Raw genomic sequence first — 22,310 nt, forward strand, 5'->3', positions numbered from 1 at the left:
TACTTTTCAATTCTAGCAGTAATTTAGAGTAGTCTTCCCTTCAATTCATCTGACATTGTCACAGTCTTTGGTCAGTACCTACTGGTCTGCTTCCAGTAACTTCTCTGCTTAGAAGGACAGAACTCCCAGGGGAACAGGGAACACAACTGTCCTGCTGCTACATTTCAAATATAGACATAACCTTGATCTAGGTTTAAACATGGCTAGTCAAGGTGTGAACCTGGAAACTGTATTTTTCATGTCTTGGTTAATTGGAAATAAATGTCCTTTACATATACCTATGGGGTGTTGAAACAGAAAATGCTCCTTGAAGCTGTGAGCATGTCAAACACTGACATGTATTTAGGAAAGAGGGACCCTCCACTGTCATAATTTACAGGACTGTGACATGAGCCTCCTGTGTTCCCGCAAAGCCTATACCATCTGCAATGAGTCTGAAACGACCTAGCCCCCTGGTATTCTGATGACTAAATGAAATGAAATGGGCATATTTGTTAAAGTCAGCTGGGAAGCCACACGACTTGGTTAGTTCCCGAGTTCATAAATTTATGTCAGAGCAAGAGGAGCAGTGGAAGCTCAAGTGAACCAATTTACCCTAAGTGCAAATGGCAGTTTTGTTATTTGGTGTCAAAGTTACCAGTCGCACAATGACAAGCTGCCATAACACATTTTCTTGTTCACTAAAGAACAAGGATTTCGTTGGTTAATATTCCTTGCAATGCTCCTTTTCATAATTTACAACAACTAGATGCTGATAGGTTATTTAACATTTATGAAGTTAAGATGTAATCAGAAAAACCCTGATTATCTTTACAAATAAAAAAGTTAAATTATTCAACTTTTTTTTTTTCTCCATGGCTTCATTTCACAGCAGGTGCATACTTTACAATGGGACAAGTCAATCAAATAATGCTTTTTTAAAATCTTTTTTTAGGAGCTGGAGCAGGAACAATTCTAAGAGGAAAACTATTAATTCGGTTTGATAGCTGCGTTTCCTTCAAAACACTGGTTGCACTTAATGCAATGCTCTGAACAAATCCTCCTCAATTCTTCCTTGTATACATTGACATATTTTCGTTATGCCCTTTTGGAAGTGTGGAAGTGAAACCAGACTCTCTTAAACATACATCCATTCCAATATATGGAAATTTTACCTAAGTTTGTATAATAGTTATCATTTTATGCTCTCCTACCCTAATAGATAGTAGGGTTCAAGACAGGAAGGACAATGTCTCACTCTTCTTTATAGCTCTTGGGGTGTCTAGCATTATGCCTTGCTCCTGAGTGGGGCTCAGCAAATGTTTTTATGTTCATTAAAATGAACAGATGAATCAATACACCTAAAGGCTAGTGAATTATATCTCATAGAGTTTTAAGCTACAAATAAAACAATCCTACTGGGTTACTGGATGGGCTGCTCTTGAATTACTTGTCCTCATTCATATTTGCTATATTTATAGCAAAGTTATTTTTTAGCTTTTGAACTAGATCATATTAGAACTTAGGAAAAAATCGTTTGCTTCCTGCACGGTGCACTGTTTATGTAGAAAAATAGTGAGGAAATACAGCACAGTGATTTTGACTATAGAATTTGGAGTCAGATCCATTTTGAGTTGGCTCTAACACCTCTGTGTTAAATACCCTAGACAAAAGTAACTTAGTCTTATCTAAATTGACATGTTCTCATTAGTAAAATGGGAAAAACAATAGGATATACTATAATAGGTTGTTAAAATCATTAAATGAGAAACACGTAAATCTCTTAGAAAAATGTCTACTACATACTAGAATTCAGTAAAGAAATTCATTAAACAACAAAAGCAAAGGCAACAAAATAAAAAACCTTGACAAGTTTGACACATCAACTAAAAGGCTTCTGCACAGCAAGAATACCATCAACAAAATGAAAAGTAAACCTATGGAAGGGGAGAAGGTATTTGCAAGCCATTTATCTAATAAGGGGCTAATATCCAAAATATATAAGGAACTCATACAATCCAATAGCAAAAAACAAATGACCCAGTTAAAAAATGGACAAAGGATATGAATAGACACTTTTTCCAAAGAAGACAGACAAATGACCAACAGGAGCATGAAAATGTGCTCAACATCCTTAATCATCAGAGAAATGCAAATCAAAAACCGCAATGAGATATCATCTCATACCTGTTAGAAGGAGTATTATCAAAAAGACAAGAGATAACAAATGCTGGTGAGGATGCAAAGTAAAAGGAAGGTCTGTACATTGTTGGTAGGAATGTAAACTCATATTTTCAGTTTACTATGGAAAACAGTAAAGAGGTTCCTCAAGAGATTAAAAATAGAACTAATCTGATCCAGAAATCCCACTTCTGAGTATAGATCCAAAGGAAATGAGATCATTATCTCAGAGGGCTATCTATACTCTCATGTTCATTGCAACATTATTCACAATAGCCAAGATATGGAAACAACCGAAGTATCTATCAGTGGATAGATGGATAAAGAAAATGTAATATATATACAATGGAATATTATTCAGCCTTAAAAAAGATGAAAATACTGCCATTTCTGATAACATGGATAAAGCTGGAAGGCATTATGCTAAGTGAAATGGCCAAATAAATACAATAACTTTATGGTATCACTTAGGTGTGGAATCTTAAAAAAAAATAAATCAAACTCCTAGAAACAGAATAGAATGGCAGATTCCAGGGGCTGGAGAACGGCGGAAATAGGGAAAAGTTGGTAAAAGAGGACAAACTTTCAATTTTAAGATGAATAAGGTTAGAGGATCTAAGCTATAACATGGTAACTATAGTTGATAATACAGTATTATATGGTTGAAATTTGCTAAGAGAATAGAACTGTGTTCTCACCAAAAAGACAAAATATAAAAATGTGAGATGATGGTTGCATTAATTAACTCAATGGTGGGAATCCTTTCACAATGTATATATGTCAAATTATCATATTGTACTTTTAAGATATATTATAATTTCATTTGTCAATTCTATTCAATACAGCAGAAAAAAGATTTATTACTATGCTAAATAAAACATAAATTATTGAAATGAGTTTTACACTTTCTTCCGAAATTCAGCTTGGGTTTTAAACTTAAAAGAAAATTGAAACAATTCTTATTGTTGAATGATCCCAATTAATGTAATGTAAATTTTGTAGAAGGTTTAATGCCTATTTTGACTTTAAATGGATAGTAACTGATCTAATACACTGCAGTTGATCAGCTAGCTGACCACCAAGATGCCTACTGACTGGAGATAGTCTGTATTGTGGCTAAATCCCCTTTAAACAAAACTTTGTTAATAAAAAGCATTTTTATTCCTAACCAATACATATTTTTATTTCTAACATTTCTAATATTAATTGAAATGGTTTCACATATAAGAATTGTTGCTAATTCTTTTCTTTTTTATTAAAAATTTTTTTAATGTTTTTATTTATTTCTGAGAGAGTATGAGACAGAGTGATCAGGGGAGGGTCAGAAAGAGAGGGAGATACAGAATCTGAAACAGGGCCCAGGCTCTGAGCTGGCTGTCAGCACAGAGCCAGACGTGGGGCTCGAACCCACGAACCGTGAGATCATGACCTTAGCTGAAGTCGGAGGCTTAACCTACTGAGCCACCCAGGTGCCCCGCTAATTCTTTCCTTTAATGGACTAAGAGATAAATGTTAATGGACAAGAACCAGTATTTTGATATTATGCATTAAACCCAAATAACTCACAATCTTTAGTGAGAAAAGTGTGTTGAATGTGGTGACACTGTTGATTAGAACATGGTGAAGAGCTAGAATAGTTCAAAATATAGTCATCACTTTGATAAATTAGAAAGAGTCATTATTACCTTCAGAGTTTAAATAATTTTGAGTATTTGGTTTCTGAATCAGCAGGAATACATCTTTTTCTGAGTAAACCTTTTATGTTCCATGAAATATTTGCTTCTTCATTTTCTATAATCTTTTACCTATAAGTTGAACATTTATCCTTTGCTCTATTTAGTATGAATATGTAAGTCCTGACCTGAGGTTAGGAGCTGCTAAAAGGTGAGAAGGAATAGTTAGGAATAAAGTAGTCTAGCTGATGTCTGTAGTTTGAATAATAATAGCCAGCATTCAGGCAGTGCTCACTGAATGCTTTCCATGCTCTCTCACTGATTCTGCATAACAGCAGCGCAAGATAGGCACTTAATATCCCCTTTCACAGATGAGAAACTTGAAGTTCAGAGACACTGTGCAACTAGCCCAAGGCCCCAGAGAAATTAAATTGTTGAACCTATTCCACCTAGAAAGTAGTATTTCTTTTTCAGAAATAAGTGAAAAGAAAATAGGCATTCGTAAGATGACATACAGCATTTGGAAAATATGTGTATGTGTACTGTTTGTCTGTAAAGGAGAAATGTGTATTTGTGTGTGTATGTATGAATATACAAATATGTATTTGTGCATGTGCATGTGTGTTTAAGGTAGAGTTACTGTGGAGGGAGGGATAGGCTTCTAAGGGAAATCAAGTGTTTGAATAATTTTAAGCAGCAGAAAGTCCAAAATTTACTTATACTTTCCTGAATGACAAATATTAGACGCTTACTCACTACTTTGTTCTTACATTAATTCAGCAAACATTTTATAAAGATATGCTCTTTGTGCATCATCTGATTTAGAGGTACAAATGATATACAAAAGAGTAGAAATCTTGATTTTCTAGGGGTTGAAACTGAAGTGTTTTGATAATCTTACTACTGACATTTATCAAGTAAATGAGTGAAAGGGAACCAGGGTTTATCTGGTAGGTAAGAGAATGTCTACCAAGGCTTTAAAATAGTATTTGAATATTCTTTTTGTGGACATTTGAGAAATGACTCCCTCTCCCACCCAATTAAAATCTTTCTGCTCTTGGAATCTGGCTTTGTTAAGTCATGTCTATTTTCTCTGGACTTTTGGATTGATAGGCAAAGCCTTCTGGTTACTAGCTCCTTCATGCCACAGGAGAAAACCATTGCTAGCTATTTTCCCTTCAGGAGTTTGCCAATTTCCACAATTAATTCTTCTGATCTTGACATGCCTAACCAAAAACGTTCTTCCACAATCAATGGGTTTTCGCCAATACCTAGCTCTGTTTCTTGGCCCTCTGGACTACTATTTGAAAAAGCATAGTTGCTGTGTCCTGAGCCTGAAAGACGTTGGGTAATAAATAAAAAGCTTGACTTGGATAAGAGTTACGCCAAAGACATGCAGAGACTGCTTTCACAAGGCAATAGTAGAAAACAGACCTGAATTTGAATCTTGGCTCAGCTGTGTAACCTTGAGTATATCATATCACTCCTTTGAGATTCAAATTTCTTATCTTAATATAGAGATAATGATATTACTTGCTGCCTAGAGTTTGCATGAGTATTAACTGAGGTAAAGCAATGAAAGTGCTTATCAAAGTGTTTGGCATATACTAGACATTTAATAAATGGCAAATATAAACAAGTGGTATTATGCATATAAATGATATTTGTCAATAGTATTACAATTATGCATCCCCTGAATATTATCACACATTTCAGGGGCCTCACTTCCTTTTCCAGTAAGATTTATAAACATGTATTAAGACTTAATTTGTAAATATCAGTGAAATAATAATTTATAAGCTGAAAGCCCACCTAATTGCCTAGGTAATTTTCTGTTGCCAAGTAGCCACATAGACATTTTTCCCCCAGCAACTTAACTGTATAAAGTCATTCTATTCACACTGACCACAAAGCAAAATGCATGTAAAAAAAAATCCAGTAAATTGAATCACCATTTTGGGTTTGGACATTCAACAGAAAGTGGTTTGATTCATGTTTTCAAAGAAATATTGTAACTGACCACTTGTGCTTGGTGTATGATTCATGATTACTACATCAAAATCATAGAGGGAACTTAAAAAATCTAGATTTCTTTTTTTAAAAAAAATTTTTATGTCTTTATTTTGAGAGACAGAGACAGAGAGTGAGTGTGGGAGGGGCAGAGAGAGAGGGAGGCACAGAATCTGAAGCAGGCTCCAGGCTCTGAGCTGTCAGCACAGCTGACACAGACTGTGTCAGCTGAATCCACAGACTGTGAGATCATGACCTGAGCCGAAGTTGGACACTTAGCCAACTGAGCCACCCAGGCACTCCCCAAAACAATTTAGATTTCTTAAGTCCATCCCCAGAGATTTTTATTCAGGAAACTTGGGGCTGAGAATCAGTCTTTGCACAAGTTTTCCAGGTGATTCTAATGTTCATTCAAGTTTAGGAAGTATAGGGATGGAATGTTTGGCCCATTTTTTGAGCTTTGCTTGTGGTGCCATCAGTTTGTAATGGCAGGGGGTTATGGCAAATACCCAGAAAGCTCTTGATTGTGAGCAAATAAACAACCTCTGGTTATAACAGGTTTGTTTTCTTTCTGTTTAAAACATATACTTGTGACTATTCAGGAATGGAAAAATGTTTTTATTATCCAAATCAAAACACAGCATGAGGTACTTTCCAGTAAAATCAACTGTAGATTATACACAAGTCAAAATCATCTGCCTATTTACTGAGTTCAAAATCCTTCTAGGCACCAGGAAAAAAGTTTAATTTAAGATTTTAATCTTTCCATATATTACGGGGTTTCTGTAATGGGTTTTGTGCATCTGAAACTAAAAGATTGACAGGTCTGGATATTATAGATTTATTAACCATTGGTTACATGGTCAGAGTTAGTGTGTGAAGCATTTCAACAATATCCCCTAGGCTGCACTAGACTGAACAATTTCTACAAAGGCTAAGGTAGACAAGGGTTAAGGTTACATTAAAAAAGCAGAAGTTGTGTTTAATTCCACAACAATTCTTTTCTAAGTGGAAACATTATACCCTAAGCATGAAAATATGATTGTTGAACTCAAAGGAAAAACGACAAAATGCAGGGAAATTTGAGCGAAGTCTTAAAAATTTACAAACACAATCCTGCAGTGCACTGTTTTACCATTTTGAAGACAGGGACCTTGGAGCCTAGCAAATGCTGGAGCAAATACATTTTCAGAATAAATGATGGAGACAAAAATAATTTCCCCCGAAGAATCATCACTACTTGTAGAATATTACAGAGTTAGTATATGCCAATTACATAAATTACCTTCGGTAATCTTTACAACAACCCACATGTAGGTGCTGTCACTCTCTCCATTTTACAGACGCACAGAACAGAGACTCCGGGAGAAAGACTGACTTGTGTTAAGTCAGCTCACAGGTGCAACCACTGGGCTGTGAATCCCAGTTTTCTCTTTCATCTCCCATCTGTTGTCTTAAAAGCAAGACGTCTTCAAATCCTTACGGAGTGTCAAGTCTTCAGATTAGCAATGGCAATTTACACGTATAATAATGTTAAAATGACAAGTGATCTGATAACCCATGGAACTTCCTGGTCACATGGCTAGGAAATCATTAACTTTGCTTATCATCTTGGGCTTTCTGTTACTGTTCCTTGAGAACTTGGATTGTAGAAGACCCTGGTCTAAGTCTGAGAAATCTCTGGTTAATAGTCTAAATCCGGTCTCAGACTGGCTCTTTTCTGCCTCATTTTGCTTCATGGCACAAATCACCACAGCATTGTAAAGATGCCAAGGAGAAATATGCTAAAAGATGGCGAGATAGCAATGCTGTTCCATACATGGAGAAATTGATTCTGTAAAGGGATATGCAAGTTTGTATATTTTCCACAGCAGAAGGTATGTGTTTTATTCCATCAAAATTAAGAGTAGAATTCAAGAAGATCTGTGCTCCTAAAACTGAAATAAGGAGTATAGCACTTTATGACAAAGGTTGACACTAGTGATTGTTCTTTTCTGTTTTGTTTAATTTAATGTGTTGTATATTTATTTTTTAAAACAGAGGTGGATGGAATCATTTATATTTAATATCTTGGAGAGGCTTACATTTTTCTTTGCTTATAAAGCTCTTGATAATTTTTCTCCTGTGAATTTGACCAAATTAAGGCCCTTTTGTTTTTGATCTTAGGTTAGGACATCAGAAGGATCTTGGTTTATGAGAATTGAAATTTTATATATTAAGCCTGCATGTTACTTTCTTGACTATATTACCTGTTTTTAGTTTTTATTTTAATTCCAATTAGCTAACATAAAGTGTTATATTAGTTTTAGGTATATGATACAGCGAGTTAACAATTCCATGTCACTCAGTGTTTATCACGACAAGTGATCTTAATCCCCATCACTTATTAGCCCATCCCCCACTCCTTCCCCTCTGGTCACCATCAGTTTGTTCTCTATAGTTAAGAGACTGTTTCTTGGTTTTTGGCTCTCTCTCTCTCTTTTTAACCCTTGGCTCATATATGTATATGTATACATATATATATACACATTCTTTATTCATCCATCAATTGATGGACTGATAAACATTTGGGCTGCTTCCATATCTTGGTTATTGTAAATAAATAATTGTAAATAATGCTGCTAGAAACATAGGGGTGGATATCATCCTTTGAATTAGTGATTTTTTATTCTTTGGGTGAATACCCAGAAATGCAATTGCTGGATCTTAGGGTAGTACTGTTTTTAACTTTTTGAGGAATGTCTGTAACTGTTTTCTACAGTGGCGACAACCAGTGTGCATTCCCATCCACAGTGCAAGAGGGTTTGCCTTTCTTCACATCCGCACCAACAACTGTTGTTTCTGGTGTTTTTCATTTTAGCTTTTCTGACTTGTGAGGTGATAACTGCTTGTAGTTTTGATTTGCATTTCCCTGATCATAAGTGTTGACAAGCATTTTCTCATGTGTCTGTTGGCCATCTATCTGTCTTCTTGGGAGAAATGTCTGTTCATATCTTCTGCCCATTTTTAAAATTGGATTATTTGTTTTTTGGGTGTTGAGTTTTGTAAGTTCTTCATACATTCTGGATATTAACCTTTTATCAGATATGCCATTTGCAAATATCTTCTCCCATTCTGCAGGTTGCCTTTTAGTTTTGTTTGTTTCCTTTACTGTGCAGAAGCTTTTTATTTTGATGAAGTCCCAATAGTTTATTTTTGCTTTTGTTTCCCTTGCCTCAGGGTCCTATCTAGAAAAAATTACTGCCTGTTGCTGATGTCAAATTACTGCCCGTGTTCTTTTCTAAGATTTTTATGATATTAGAGCTCAGATTTAGGTGTTTAATCCATCTTGAATTTATTTTTGTGTATGGTGTGAGAAAGTGGTCCAGATTCATTCTTTTGCAGGTTGCTGTCCAGTTTTCCCAACACTATTTGTTGAAGAGACATTCTTTTTCCCACTGGGTATTGTTTCTTGCTTTGTTGAAGATTGATTGACCATGTAAGTGTGTGTGTGTGTGTGTGTGTGTGTGTGTGTGTGTTTTCTGGGGTTTCTATTGATCTATGTGCCAGTACCATACTGTTTTGATTACTATAGCTTTCCAATATAACACAGTCTGGAATTGTGATGCCTCCGTTTCTCTCTCTCTCTCTCTCTTTTCTCTCTTTCTTTTCTTTCTCTTTGTTCTTTCTTTCTTTCTTCTTTCTTTCTTTCTTTCTTTCTTTCTTTCTTTCATCTATCTTTCTTCAAAATTACTTTGGCTATTAATAGTCTTTGGTAGTTCCATACAAATCTTAGGATTGTTTCTTCTAGTTTTGTAAAAAATGTTATTGGTATTTCAATAGGGATTGCATTAAATATAGAGATTCCTTTGGGTAGTATAGACATTTTAACAATACTGTTTTTCCAATCTATGAGCATGGAATGTTTTTCCATTTCTTTATATCATCTTTAATTTCTTTCATCAGTGTTTTACAGTTTTTAGAATACAGGTCTTTCACCTCTTTGGTTAGGTTTATTCCTAGCTATCTTATTATTTTTGGTAAAATTGCAAATGAGATTGTTTTCTCAATTTCTCTTTCTGCTGCTTCATTACTGGTGTATAGAACAGATTTCTGTACATTGATTTTATATCCTGCAACTTTCTGACTTCATTTATCAGTTCTGGTAGTTTTCTGGTGGAGTCTTTTGGATTTTCTATGTATAGTATCATGTCATCTGCAAATAGTCAAAGTTTCTTCCTTAACAATTTGGATGCTTTTTATTTCTTTTTGTTGTCTGATTCCCATGGCTAGGACTTCTGGTACTATGTTGAATAGAAGTGGTGAGAGTGGACATTTGTGCCTTGTTCCTGACTTTAGGGGAAAAGTTCTCAGTTTTTCTCAATTAAGGGTGGTGTTGTTAGCTGTGAATTTTTCATATATGGCCTTTATTATATTGAGATATACTCCCTCTAAATTTACTTTGTTGAGGGTTTTTACCATGAATGGATGTTGTACTTTGTCAAATGCTTTTTCTGCATCTATTGAAATGATCATATAACTCTTACCTTTTCTTTATTGATGTGATATATCACATTGATTTATGAATATTGAACCACCCTTTTGACCCAGGAATAAATCCCACTGGATTGTGGTGAATGATTTTTTTAAATGTACTGTTAGATTTGGTTTGCTAGTATTTTGTTGAGGAATTTTGCATCTCTCGTCATCAGAGATATTGGCCTGTATTTTTCTTTTTATGGTGCCTTTATTTCATTTTAGTATCAGGGTAAAGCTAGCCTCATAGAATGAATTTGGAAGTTTTTCTTCCAAACTCCAGTTTAATTCTTTTGTTTTAACAGAGATAATTGTTCAAATAAATGAAAAATATATCTTTGCTAATTATTTTATGGAATGAACCTGCTGACGGTCAACATAGCTGTTATCCAGCTGTTTTCAATGTATGTTGAACTGTGGCTAAACTTATTCCGATGGAGACAATAGAAATTTGTATCAATTTTATCTTGATATTAAAGATAAAATCAAATATTTTGAAGTGAATTTAACACCTAAATGCATTTTACATTGTACCAAAACAAAATTTCTGTATGTTCCTTATGTTAAAAGACAGAGCAGAGAGATTTCACTTTATTCCTTACTCCACAGTAATGTCATCATATTTGTACCTGAGGATGATGCTTACATCAAAATATAATAATGCACTCAACCACAAAAGCAGGTCACTAGTGACTAAATGGCACAATGGAGGCTATATAGTATAGAGAGGCAAAACTCAGCTACCATAATTGGTCACAACCCGAGGGACATGAAGAGAGTAGACTGATGTGTTTCTGAGTTTCTTATTCACTGCTATACTAAATACCAGATCATATAACATCAATGATCCAATCTAGGAAGTCCTGTAGAATGAATGTTTGAGGCCATTCAGACCTATATGACTTACCTTGGCTATACATTTAAATAAAGGGGCGCCTGGATGGCTCAGTCGGTTAAGCATCCGACTTCATCTCAGGTCATGATCTCACTGTTTGTGAGTTAAGGCCCCACGTCAGGCTCTGTGCTGACAGCTCAGAGCCTGGAGCCTGCTTTAGATTCTGTGTCTCCTTCTCTCACTGCTCCTTCCCCACTCGTTCTCTGTCTCTGCTCTCTCTCAAAAATAAACATTAAAAAATTTTAAATAAGAAGACAGATTTTAGTACTTGAAAGAAAGTGTTACTTTGACAGGAAAGTATACATCTAGGTGTCTATATATCTTTACCTACATGTCTCCATCTGTATCTATATATGTGTGTACATATACTTATATATGTGACTTGGTAATGTGGTTTAGAGTATTCTGCTCATATTTACCCAGGAGACAGATTGTTTCCTTCTCATTTACTAAATTCAGACATTTCTATCCTAATCTCCAATGAACTTTCCCTGAAATGTTTTATGTATATACATGCACATGTGTGTGCATTTACACACACACACACACACACACACACACACACACTTTATTTACCTGGAGGAGTCCAAGCTACGAATATGGAATAAGGTCCTATCACTGTGATGTTACACGGAGGCTGGATTTCGTCTGGTGTGAGTACAGGCATTTGGATGATGTAATCAACACTAGAGCCGCTGCCTCCTCCAGTTGCTGCTTCCAGTTTATAAACATATCTATATTAAAAGAAAGGGTTATGATGAGGCAATGCACACAAGGCTTGAACAGTGATTTCTGGCTTTTCTCTTCATTGCCTGGTCCAAAATTAATGACAAATTGCAAATTCTCTGCTCCTTGACCAGAAAGTTCACTATTGGCTTGAAAGTTTTTTCAAAACACACATCATTCTCTCCAGACTGCTATTATTTCTGTCCCTTCCCACTTTATTCCTAACCCTCTGGTAATTAATAACTTTTCCTAAAGATTTCAGAAAAGTCCTGGAGTGTGCTACTAGATTGTGGAGGATTCAAATGAATCTCTCCCATTTTTAAATGGGTTTGAGTTCAGGGAAATATGTTCAGAGGAAGATGTTTCTAAATTGACCTCCTACACTCCACAATAGAACTGAATTGATCTCTACTCTCTGCAATAAAACATCTGTTGATCAAAACTATATTTTGTCTTTGTTGAGGAATGAATGGGAATGAATTGCAAATGTGTGGAACTTTTTCCCCTAAAACCACTCATATCTACACGTAGTGTAGCAGGCAGAGAAAACATTATGGTAGAACAAAACGTAGTTGATGTCAAACAAAACTTCTTAAATCTCTTTTACTGGTAGTTTAAGAATGCATGTTTTTGAAGATAATTTGATAATTTTTAATGTTTAATACTTTGTGTATTTTATATATGTAAAAATTCTCATGCTCTATGTCAAATAGAAGACTATTTACATTTTTTAATGCTTATTTATTTTTGAGAGAGAGAGAGGAGACAGAGTGTGAGCAGGGGAGGGGCAGAGAGGGAGACACAGGATCTGAAGCAGGCTCCAGGCTCTGAGCCATTAGCACATAGCCTGATGCAGGACTTGAACTCACTAACTGTGAGATCATGACCTGAACTGAAGTCGGAGCTTAACTGACTGAGCCACCAGGCACCCCTACATTTTGAAACAATGTCATTTGGGGGACCTGGGTGGCTCAGTTGGTTAAGTTTCCAACTCTTGATTTTGGCTCAGGTCATGATCTCACAGTTTGGGACTTCAAGCCCTGCATTGGGCTCTGTGCTGTGTGGTGACTGCTTGGGATTCTCTCTCTGCCCTCCACCGCCTTATCTCTTTCTCTCAAAAATAAACTTAAAATAAATAAATTAAAAATATCATGTACTCTGAAGGCTAAAGTAATGAGTTAGCACTTGAGTCTTCAACCTCTGAAATGAATTAAAAGATGCCAACAGGTATGAAGTGGCTAATGAATGAGGAGATTAATTAACCTGTTAATTAATATTGTTTCATTTAGAGGGTGCCTGGGTGGCTCAGTCATTAAGCATCTGACTTTGGCTCAGGTCATAATCTTACAGTTTATGAGTTCAAGTTCCACATCAAGTGAGTTTGAGTCCTGGTTCAGGTGAGCTCCAGCCTTGCTTCGGGTGAGCACGAGCCTCGCTTTGGGTAAAACGAGTTTCAGGTGAGCACTGCTTCTCTCTCTGATTCTCCCTCTGCCCCTCCTGGGATTCTCTCTCTCTCTCTCCCTCTCTCTCTCTCTCTCGGCCACTCACTCACTTGCACCCTCTTTCTCTCTCAAAAAAATATTGTTTCATTTAGAGATGCACATTTTTCAACACTGAAAGGTTAAAATTCTAATTGCATGATTGGTAAAGTTTTCTTTTAGTTTACCTATTGTTGGGCTCCAGGTTTTTATCAGTGAAATTCTGCTCCTCATTGCCACCCAGGAAAATCAAGCTTCCATTACGACTCAATTGATACTGAGAAATGAGGCCATTGGACTTTTCTGGCGGACTCCAGTATAATTCCACTGTCGTAGAATTGATGATAATGTGTCGAGGTGTCACCCAAACTCCTGGAAAAAATAACACAATGAGGTTTTATTGTTAGAATAAAATATACACCTTATCAAAAGTCATACCATCATCTCACATACTATGATAATTTTATTTGTTGATAGAAAATTTCATGGTAAAACAAAAAAATACATTTTCCATACTCTGGAGGTAAAATAGACAATTGGGTACAAATATATTCTTCAGTGCTTTGATGATTTTATCTGTGAATTGCCTTTAAAAAGTGAATATCAGGCAACTAAGTGGAAGAAAACTTCTCTATCTTGGCTGTTACTCTGAGTTTAATGAAGGCCTGAGAGACTATCCAGGAATTTTAAACTTTGAATATGTCGAAGTAATCATAATATAGTACTTATCTGAATTGTCAAATTCAGTGCATAACATACATTGCCTTTGCCTCTCTAACACCATATGCTGCGTTCCTCTTCATCATTTCTCTCATTTACTGGCTCCTTTTCCCCTCCTGGAACTCAAAATTATGCAGTGCCTTAGAGAACTAGGCTCTCTCCTCTCCCTTAGTCTTCCCTCTTCTTTCTCCCTCTCTTCCTTTCCAACACTCATTTTCTAGAGGATCTTCATTTAGTCTCAGTTTTAAATACCATCTCTATGGTGAACACTCCCAAAAATGTATCTCTAGGCTGAAATTCTCTCTTGGTTTCAGACTCATGAACCCAACCGTCAAATTGACACCTCCATGTGGATGACTAATTAAGTATGAAAGACTTAAAACATCCAAAACAGAACTCTTGGTTTTTCTGTTATAATTTGTTCATCTCCCAATTTGGTCGATCCATTCATTTTCTGGGTCAAAACACACAAAATGCTATTCTTGAGGCTCTCGCTGTTTTCAGCCCCAAATGTAATGTGTCATCAAATCCTGCCATTTCTACCCTGATGTACATAATTCTCTCTACCTTTACCACCACCTCTTCTGATCCAAGTGACGTTTCTCTCTCATGAACTTCTATCATAGTTTCTAAACTGGACTCCATGTTTCAAACTTTCACTATTTCATTGTAATCTTTGTAAAAGTGTATAAGGTATGTACACAAGTCATTGTAATCCTTGTAAAATATACAACTCTTCTGAAATTAGTCATATAATTCCAACTCCTTACAATAACCTGTACAGTCCTGTATTTTTTCTGGCTCTGGCTTACCTGGGTCCAAACATGCCAGACTCCTTTCTATCTGCAGAATGTCTCCAGTTCTTCCTCACCTCTGAGATTTGTACTTCCATCCCTTCTGTCTGGAACATTTTGGCTCAACAACATGACAGTTTTGCAATTTATCCTCAAAGTTCAGTGGCCTGTGTGATCATCTTATTAGGGAGATCTTATTTGACCAACCTTCCCTAACTATAACTTTAACATTTTCTGAAGTGATTGCAACCTAGTTTCTCTCTATCCTATGTCTTTTTCTATTTCTCCTTAATACTCATAACACCATAATCATTTTTTCCTTGATATTGTCATTATTTCTATGTTGTTAGCACTGCATTGTCTGCTTCTTTCTCCTGTGTCAATATTAAGTTAGCTTCATGAGGGAAGGAGTCTTCTCTGTGTTTTTTGCCCATGTATCTTTAGGGATAGATAGCACAATGCCTAATTGATATTGAATAAATGAATTTTTTGGAAATACAATCTGCAAATTACTATGCTAAGTATTATAGGCAGTTCTTGGAAATATGAACGTGAGTAAGATATGGCTTGTTCCTGTAAGGAATTTACTCTTCTAACAAAAGTTGAAATATACATACATACAACTGTTATTCAAGGTCAAACATTCAAGCACTCTTATAGATGTACAAATATATTGATGGAGAACCTAGGCAATGAGGAAGATCCATCCTACCATTTCATGTTGTCATCTAGTTCTGCTCTGAATAGACACTATAACTCTCTTCTTCAGCTTTTAAAAACTCATGCAATATTAGCTTCCCTGTAATCAATAGTTTTTGGTTGACTGTATCTTTGGTGCAAGTTATCCAGTAAGGGATAAGATTTCAACACTTTTAAAAGAAAAATTTTCAGGACATTCAAATGCAATTTATTTAGCAGCATCCTGAAAGAATCAGGATAGATTTTAAAATGGCTCAAACTTGCTAAATTTATAAGAAACAACTTATTCCTGAGAAGAAAGTGTTCATTTTGTTCTGAAAGTTTACTCTTAGATACTTGGATAAATCTACCAATCATAGCATACATTTATGTCTGGGTTTCTCTGCCAACAGCTGCTAGATGAGTCAATCAACTAGAGTTCCAATTCAAACATGATATTAATTTGTTGATTTAAGAGATAAAGTATAAGGTTTACTTCATAATCTGCTTCCTGTAGTCCTATCTTTTTCACCTTGAAGGGTATATACAAAATCACCAAGGTGTTAGTTTCCACTTTGAATCAGTCAATGCATGCTGTAGATATAGAGTTAATGAAATAACATGAATCAAAATCTTGGGTTTGCCTCATGTTTTAAATAAAAATTAGGTTGATATTTGTGCAAGTTGAGGAAAGCTCTGGTCACATTGGTTACAGCTATGTCCATTGGTTTTATTTCAGAGGAAACTGAAATGTGTAAAAAAAAATACTAAGTGCTATGGTTTTATCTGTATTATGACATGGGGACACCATTATCTTAGCAATTGCAAGAAATCGTTGATAGAATAAGACCCATTTTTGGTGAAATGTCTTAATAAATCCAGAGTAGAGAATCTGCCTCCCTTTGTGAGCATGAGTCTCAGTTGGCATCACAAAAAACCTATCCTACGTAATAGAAGGGCAGAGTTGAGAAAACTCAAGGGAAGGAAATGGGAGGTCATGAGAGAAATCATCTAGAAGGTGGGTGGGGGGCAGGTAAACCACACGAAAGTCAGAAAGAAGGAAAGTTCAGAAGGAAATCTTGGTAGGTCTCTTGCAATAATTGCTACCAGAAAAAGGAATCTCTACTCATTTTATTTTAAATTTGTTTTCGGTGCCATGCAATATTACCCACTTCTAATTTCTCTACAAATCTTCATTCCAATTCAAAAATTGCAAAATTTATTGTGGATTAACTTTCTGTTGGAAACCAAAGGACCCTGTTCTATATTGGCTAATGTCATCAATGTCTTGACTTCTAGATTTATTATTTCTTACTTTGTTCATCCAGCATTCCACTCAATTTTGTGTCATTTTCTGTGTTAGACACTGTGGATGTGGGGATAAAGACAAATAGTCTTTATCCTTCAAGGACCCCACAGTATTATGGTGAATAAAAATGAACAAATAAAAATTTATAATTCAGTTTGCTAAATGCTATAAGAAAAGGAAGCATAGTGCTTTAGAGCATGTAGGAAGGGTACCAACACAGACTGGGAGTACTATGAGTATGGAGGGGAAGCAGAGGTGGTTATAGGAGAATTCTAGAAGGGGAGAGATGTGAGCCAAAATTTGAAAAACTGGGAGTTAGCTGAGTGAGGATGTACTGAAAGAAATCAAAACTGAAGGAAACCCATACAAAGTCTTTGAAATATGGATAAGTATGGTAGAATTCTAAGTACCTCAGCATGACTGGTATATTGGATGGCATGTGAGGAAGACAGAAAGACTCAACAAATTGGCAGAGGTTAAAATTTGAGGGATCTATTTTGCTTTACTAAGATGTGGATTTTTTTTTCCTGGAAGGAAATGAGATTTTATGGAGGTGACTAATGTGAAATATGTCTATTTTGGCACAAGGGAGGAAAGAATTGGAATGGGAATATGAGGAAGAAGAGAAATCACTAGAGGTAGAAAGACTAATTATGACGAGTTATAGGCGTCTGATTTAAGGCAACACCAGAAGGGATGGAAAGGAAGAACACATTTAAAAAATCCTTAAGATTTAAAATTAATAAGATTTTTATGAAGGACTTCATTTATAGCCTAAAAAAAGGGAGAGACATATTAAGAAGGTCCATTTTGGAGCTTAGGTGATGAGGTGGATGATGGTACTCGAAAGAGGGAAAAAAGGAAGAAAAGTAAGTTAGGAAGTGAGGAGAGAAATTTTAAGTGTTCAAATATTGAGACTGAAGTATTTTCAAAACACCTAGATAAAAATATCTATGGACTGGTGGATACACAGGCCTTGAATGAGCATAGGCTTTGTGGGAACTGTAGACTTTCGGAGACAGTACCTGAGAATTCCAGGGGAGACAGTGTAGTTACGTGTACGAAGAGTAGAGAAAGACTCTAACAGTTAAGAAAAGTCAGAGGAAGAGAGATATGGAATGTGACTGGGAAAGATTCATCTTCTTTTCCTTTTTCCTTTCCACATTATCAGTGCTAGAGGTAAATATGCCTGCAATTTTGCATGACGGGAACTGTACAATTAATTAGAGCTTGCTGGTATGTCAGCAATTCTGAAAAGGTGGAACAAAAATCCAATTTGAATTCTTCTTATTTGACTAAAGTTACACAATTTTCTATGAGGATAAAAATTGCAGAGAATTATGTCCAACTTATCCATGGGGTAGTAATATACTTTAACTCCCCCACCCCCCAGATTGAAAATAAGAGAGAAATAAGTGGAGCTTAGGGTGGCTGTGAAGCGATGCTTCTTTTAATTCTCTCCATATCCACTTAGGACACTCAAGTGTTAGACCTTCAAACTATGTCTGATTCACTCAAATAGGCATTTTATAATTAGTTAAATTTAGACTATTAATTTAACAGGATGTAATGTGTTTATTTCCACTTTACAGTAAAACAACAGAACTTAATGGTAGTGCTGATTTGTTCTCTTCCAACCCCCAAGTTAAGTATTCAAACTACATTCATTTCACATACAAGTTATTCACAAATGGCACTTACACCGCCAGCAAATGGATTCTAAATCCATATTTGTTCTGCAGGGGAAAGCCCATTTCGTTTATTATTCCTTTGCACAGTTATTTGTGTTAAAGGAAAGGTGCATAAACTTAAAAAAAGAAATCAAGTAAAACACTTCTCATCTCACACTCCTGTGCGTTGTTGAAGCTATAATTTTTTTCAGTCATGAAATCTTAGCTCTTTCAAGAATTTTTTTTTGGGGGGGAAGATGGGAAAATAGATGCATATTTTTTAAGAATTTAAATATACAGATATGATAAGTACACTGAAGCAAGAGACCCTGTTATTTTATCAGGTCTGAGTTGCAGCCAAAAATGGTTGATAGATCCTTTAGAAATTATCCATTATCATCAAAGTATCCATTTGATAGTTTACCTTTCCAAAAAATCCACTGCTGGTTTCTTCCTTTCAAAGGAACACTAAGCTTTTTGACACGAAACATTCTTTATATAGAAAACATCATTAGTGAAATCCTGGTGAGGAGCCATATGCCCCATATGTGGAATTTTCCATTTTATTCCCCATTTACTGGTAGGAAGTTCAGGTCTAATATCCTGAGGTACAACAATCCCTTTCATTAGAAGAGTAATGGACAAGCAGTTCAGGACTCTCCAATGGTAATTAACATTATATTTCTGTTTATAAACTCATGTATGCCTCTGTTTCCCCCACATTGAAAACAGGCAGATAATAAAGATGAACAAAATAATCAGTTGATCACAAACCCAAGCTTCTGAGCTTATCTTTCTTCTAAAAGTAAATGATAACACCCACTCCAGTTCCCAACCCATTGGTAACCGTTATGTGCACATGCTTCCAGAATTTTTCCATATTTTTATTTATCTATAGAAATGAATATGATTGCCTATGCATTTTTATACATAAAAGATACCATGCCCTATTGTAGTTCTAAATTTCCTCTTTATATGATCAGATTGTCTCATTGTTTTAAACTGAGGCATGGAGTTCCATAATGTGACTATGCCTGAATTTATTTAGCAGCTCCCCTATACATAGACCTTTAAATTACTTCCAACTTTTTTCCATTAAGTAAACAAACAAAACTGCTTCAATAAACATCCTGGTACGTGTCTTTTTGTGCATTTGTTGGAAGTTTGATTTTCTGACATAGATAATGAATGTGAAACTGCTGTGTCATGGAAAATTAACATTTTAAATTTAATAGATATTGCCAATTTGCCTCCCAAGGTGATGGCCCCATTTTACATCTCCTCAACCTGTGTTTGGTTCTGCCTTTCCTCTATAGTGAATTTGTTAAAATCTTTGTTCTTCATGGTCCATGTCAGAACTCGCTCTTGCTCCATAAAATGTTTTTTGATTTTCATGATGAGTTACAATCTCTCCCTCTTCAGACTATCCTGAGTATTCTGTTCCTTTTTTTCAATTGAAATATGGTTAACATAACAATGTTGGGGTACCTGGGTGGCTCAGTGGGTTAAGCATCTGACTTTGGCACAGGTCATGATTTCATGGTTCATGAGTTCAAGCCCTGGATTGGGCTCTCTGCTCTCAGCACAGAACCTGCTTTGGATTTTCTGTCTTTCTCTGTCTACCATTACTCTGTTTGTTTTCTCTCTCTCTCTCTGCCTCTCTGTCTCCTTTTCCCTCTCTCTCTCAAAAATAAACATTTAAACAACAACAAAAACATGCAACATTATGCTAGTTTCATGTGTAAAACATATACATTTGGCAATTCTACACATTACTTAATGATAAGGGCAGTCACCATATGTCACTGTATGTTATTATAATATATTGAACACTTGTTCTTTCTTAACATCACTTTTCAGATTCTCCGTCTTTATGTAAGTCTGGGTACTTGTCCTGTGTCTTCAACTTGACGGTAAGTTCATGGTAGTGAATATTTAAGTCAACTCCAGCAGTGAGCATGTATGTGTAATATATCAGGCATTTCGAAATATTTGTTTAACTTTTGATGTTTTGAGAAATTTTATATCTGAGTATATAACAGTTTTTTTCCCCACAGAAAAGTAAATTGAAGAGGTTTAAAGAATTGAAAACAAAATTTCTGTTGGGTGGCTTATAGTTAGTTGAACCAAACCTGAAGAATGGCAGCCTAGAATACAATTTTATTTTGTAGCTATTGGCTTTATTTCTTCTTTGTTTTACACGAAAGAGTTTATAGAATTTACTTCAAAATGCCATATGAAAACTTCTTCTCCCATATCATGGATATTTTTTAATTACCTTCAGGGGCTGCCTGCAGTGTCTGACCTAGAAAAGGCTCGCTTGAAGTGCATCCAGCAGGTGTACAAGCTGTAAGTGTGAAGCTGTAGTTGGTGTATGGCTGGAGACCTAGAAAGAGCAAACAAGAAATAAAGTACATCTTGAGAGGATTATTTATTATCAATTAAACACCAGAAGTAACATGCCGAGTTGTAGGTATGATTTCCAAAAATTTAAAAGCAGAAAACAGTCTCTAAAGGAGGTATAAACTTCACAAGCAGTTCAATATTAATAGAAATTTCATTTATCACTAATAATCATAAATTCTCAGCATTAGGAGAAATCTTAAAATTCATGTCATTCATCTATCCATCCATCCATCCACCTATCCATCTATTTTTCTCTTGATTCCCTTGTACAAGAAGTCATTGAAGAAGCTGCCTTGCCTAGGTGATCAGAGTACTCATCTCTCAAAGAGCCTGTTCCATTTTTAGAGCTCTAGAGTTTTCCTTGTTTTGTTTAAAAGTCCTTTCTTATATTGTAGTGATTTCTTTCCATCACTTGCCCCCCTAGGGAGATATAGAACAAATCTAATTTCTTTTCCACATGACAGTTCTTCAAATATTTGTAGACAGTTATTAAATCCCCCCTGAGTCTTTTCTTCTTCAGGCTAACCATCCCAGTTTCTGTGACTGCTTCTTATATGAATAGAGGTGGAAAAAATAAAAAAGGTTAGATTCAACATTTTTTTTTACCCCCAAGTCATATTCAGCTTATATTCACACCAACTCATTCTTTCTTTTAACTTTACACTTCTTCACCATATGTGTCAATAGAATACCATCTCACATTTAACTTCTGTTGTGTTTTGGAGGTATGTTGATTTTGTCTTTACACATAGACTGAACATAATTTGATGAGGGGATCATGTTTTTGTATTCAGAATATGACATAGCCCAGGAATTGTTCAATAAATTCTCAGGATAAATAAGAGTGGTAATCCATTTACAGCAGAAGTTGCATGTTGTTAGACCTCACTATTCCATAGCTGATGACCTTGGGCAAGTTACTTAGCTCCTCTTTGTCTTGATCTACTAATCTTTAAAGATGGCAAAGATAACAGCTAAGTTCTCAGGCTTTTGAGAAGACAAAATGGGTTACCTAGAGAAGCAACCTTTATTTGACCAGAAGCAACCTTAAGACTCAGCAGCATTTGACAAGGAGCATATGGTAGTTAACGCTTCTTGCCCTTGATTCTTGAAAAAATTCAAACAACGCCAAAGCTCAAAAACTTTTCTTAAAGAATAGGACTTTGTCTATATATAATATAATTGGGCTAATATACATAATATAATAAAATAATTATTATATTAATTTTTCATGAATACTGAACTACATTTTTACATATATTATTTATTTGGTGGT

General features: G+C 35.5%; 1 protein-coding gene across 1 annotated transcript in view; it reads right to left on the minus strand.

Annotated features, from left to right (window-relative positions):
* USH2A (usherin) overlaps nucleotides 1-22,310 on the minus strand; it is a 717,315-nt gene that overhangs the window by 124,271 nt on the left and 570,734 nt on the right. Inside the window, exons 55-57 of the mRNA XM_077759473.1 lie at nucleotides 20,907-21,014; nucleotides 13,646-13,829; nucleotides 11,830-11,987 (exon numbers count right to left, since the gene is read on the minus strand). Of these exons, the coding sequence (XP_077615599.1) occupies nucleotides 11,830-11,987; nucleotides 13,646-13,829; nucleotides 20,907-21,014 (450 nt within the window). The remainder of the gene's footprint in view (nucleotides 1-11,829; nucleotides 11,988-13,645; nucleotides 13,830-20,906; nucleotides 21,015-22,310) is intronic.

Source organism: Crocuta crocuta, unplaced genomic scaffold (assembly GCF_008692635.1).
Source record: "Crocuta crocuta isolate KB4526 unplaced genomic scaffold, BGI_CrCroc_1.0 scaffold556, whole genome shotgun sequence".
Lineage (NCBI taxonomy): Eukaryota > Metazoa > Chordata > Mammalia > Carnivora > Hyaenidae > Crocuta > Crocuta crocuta.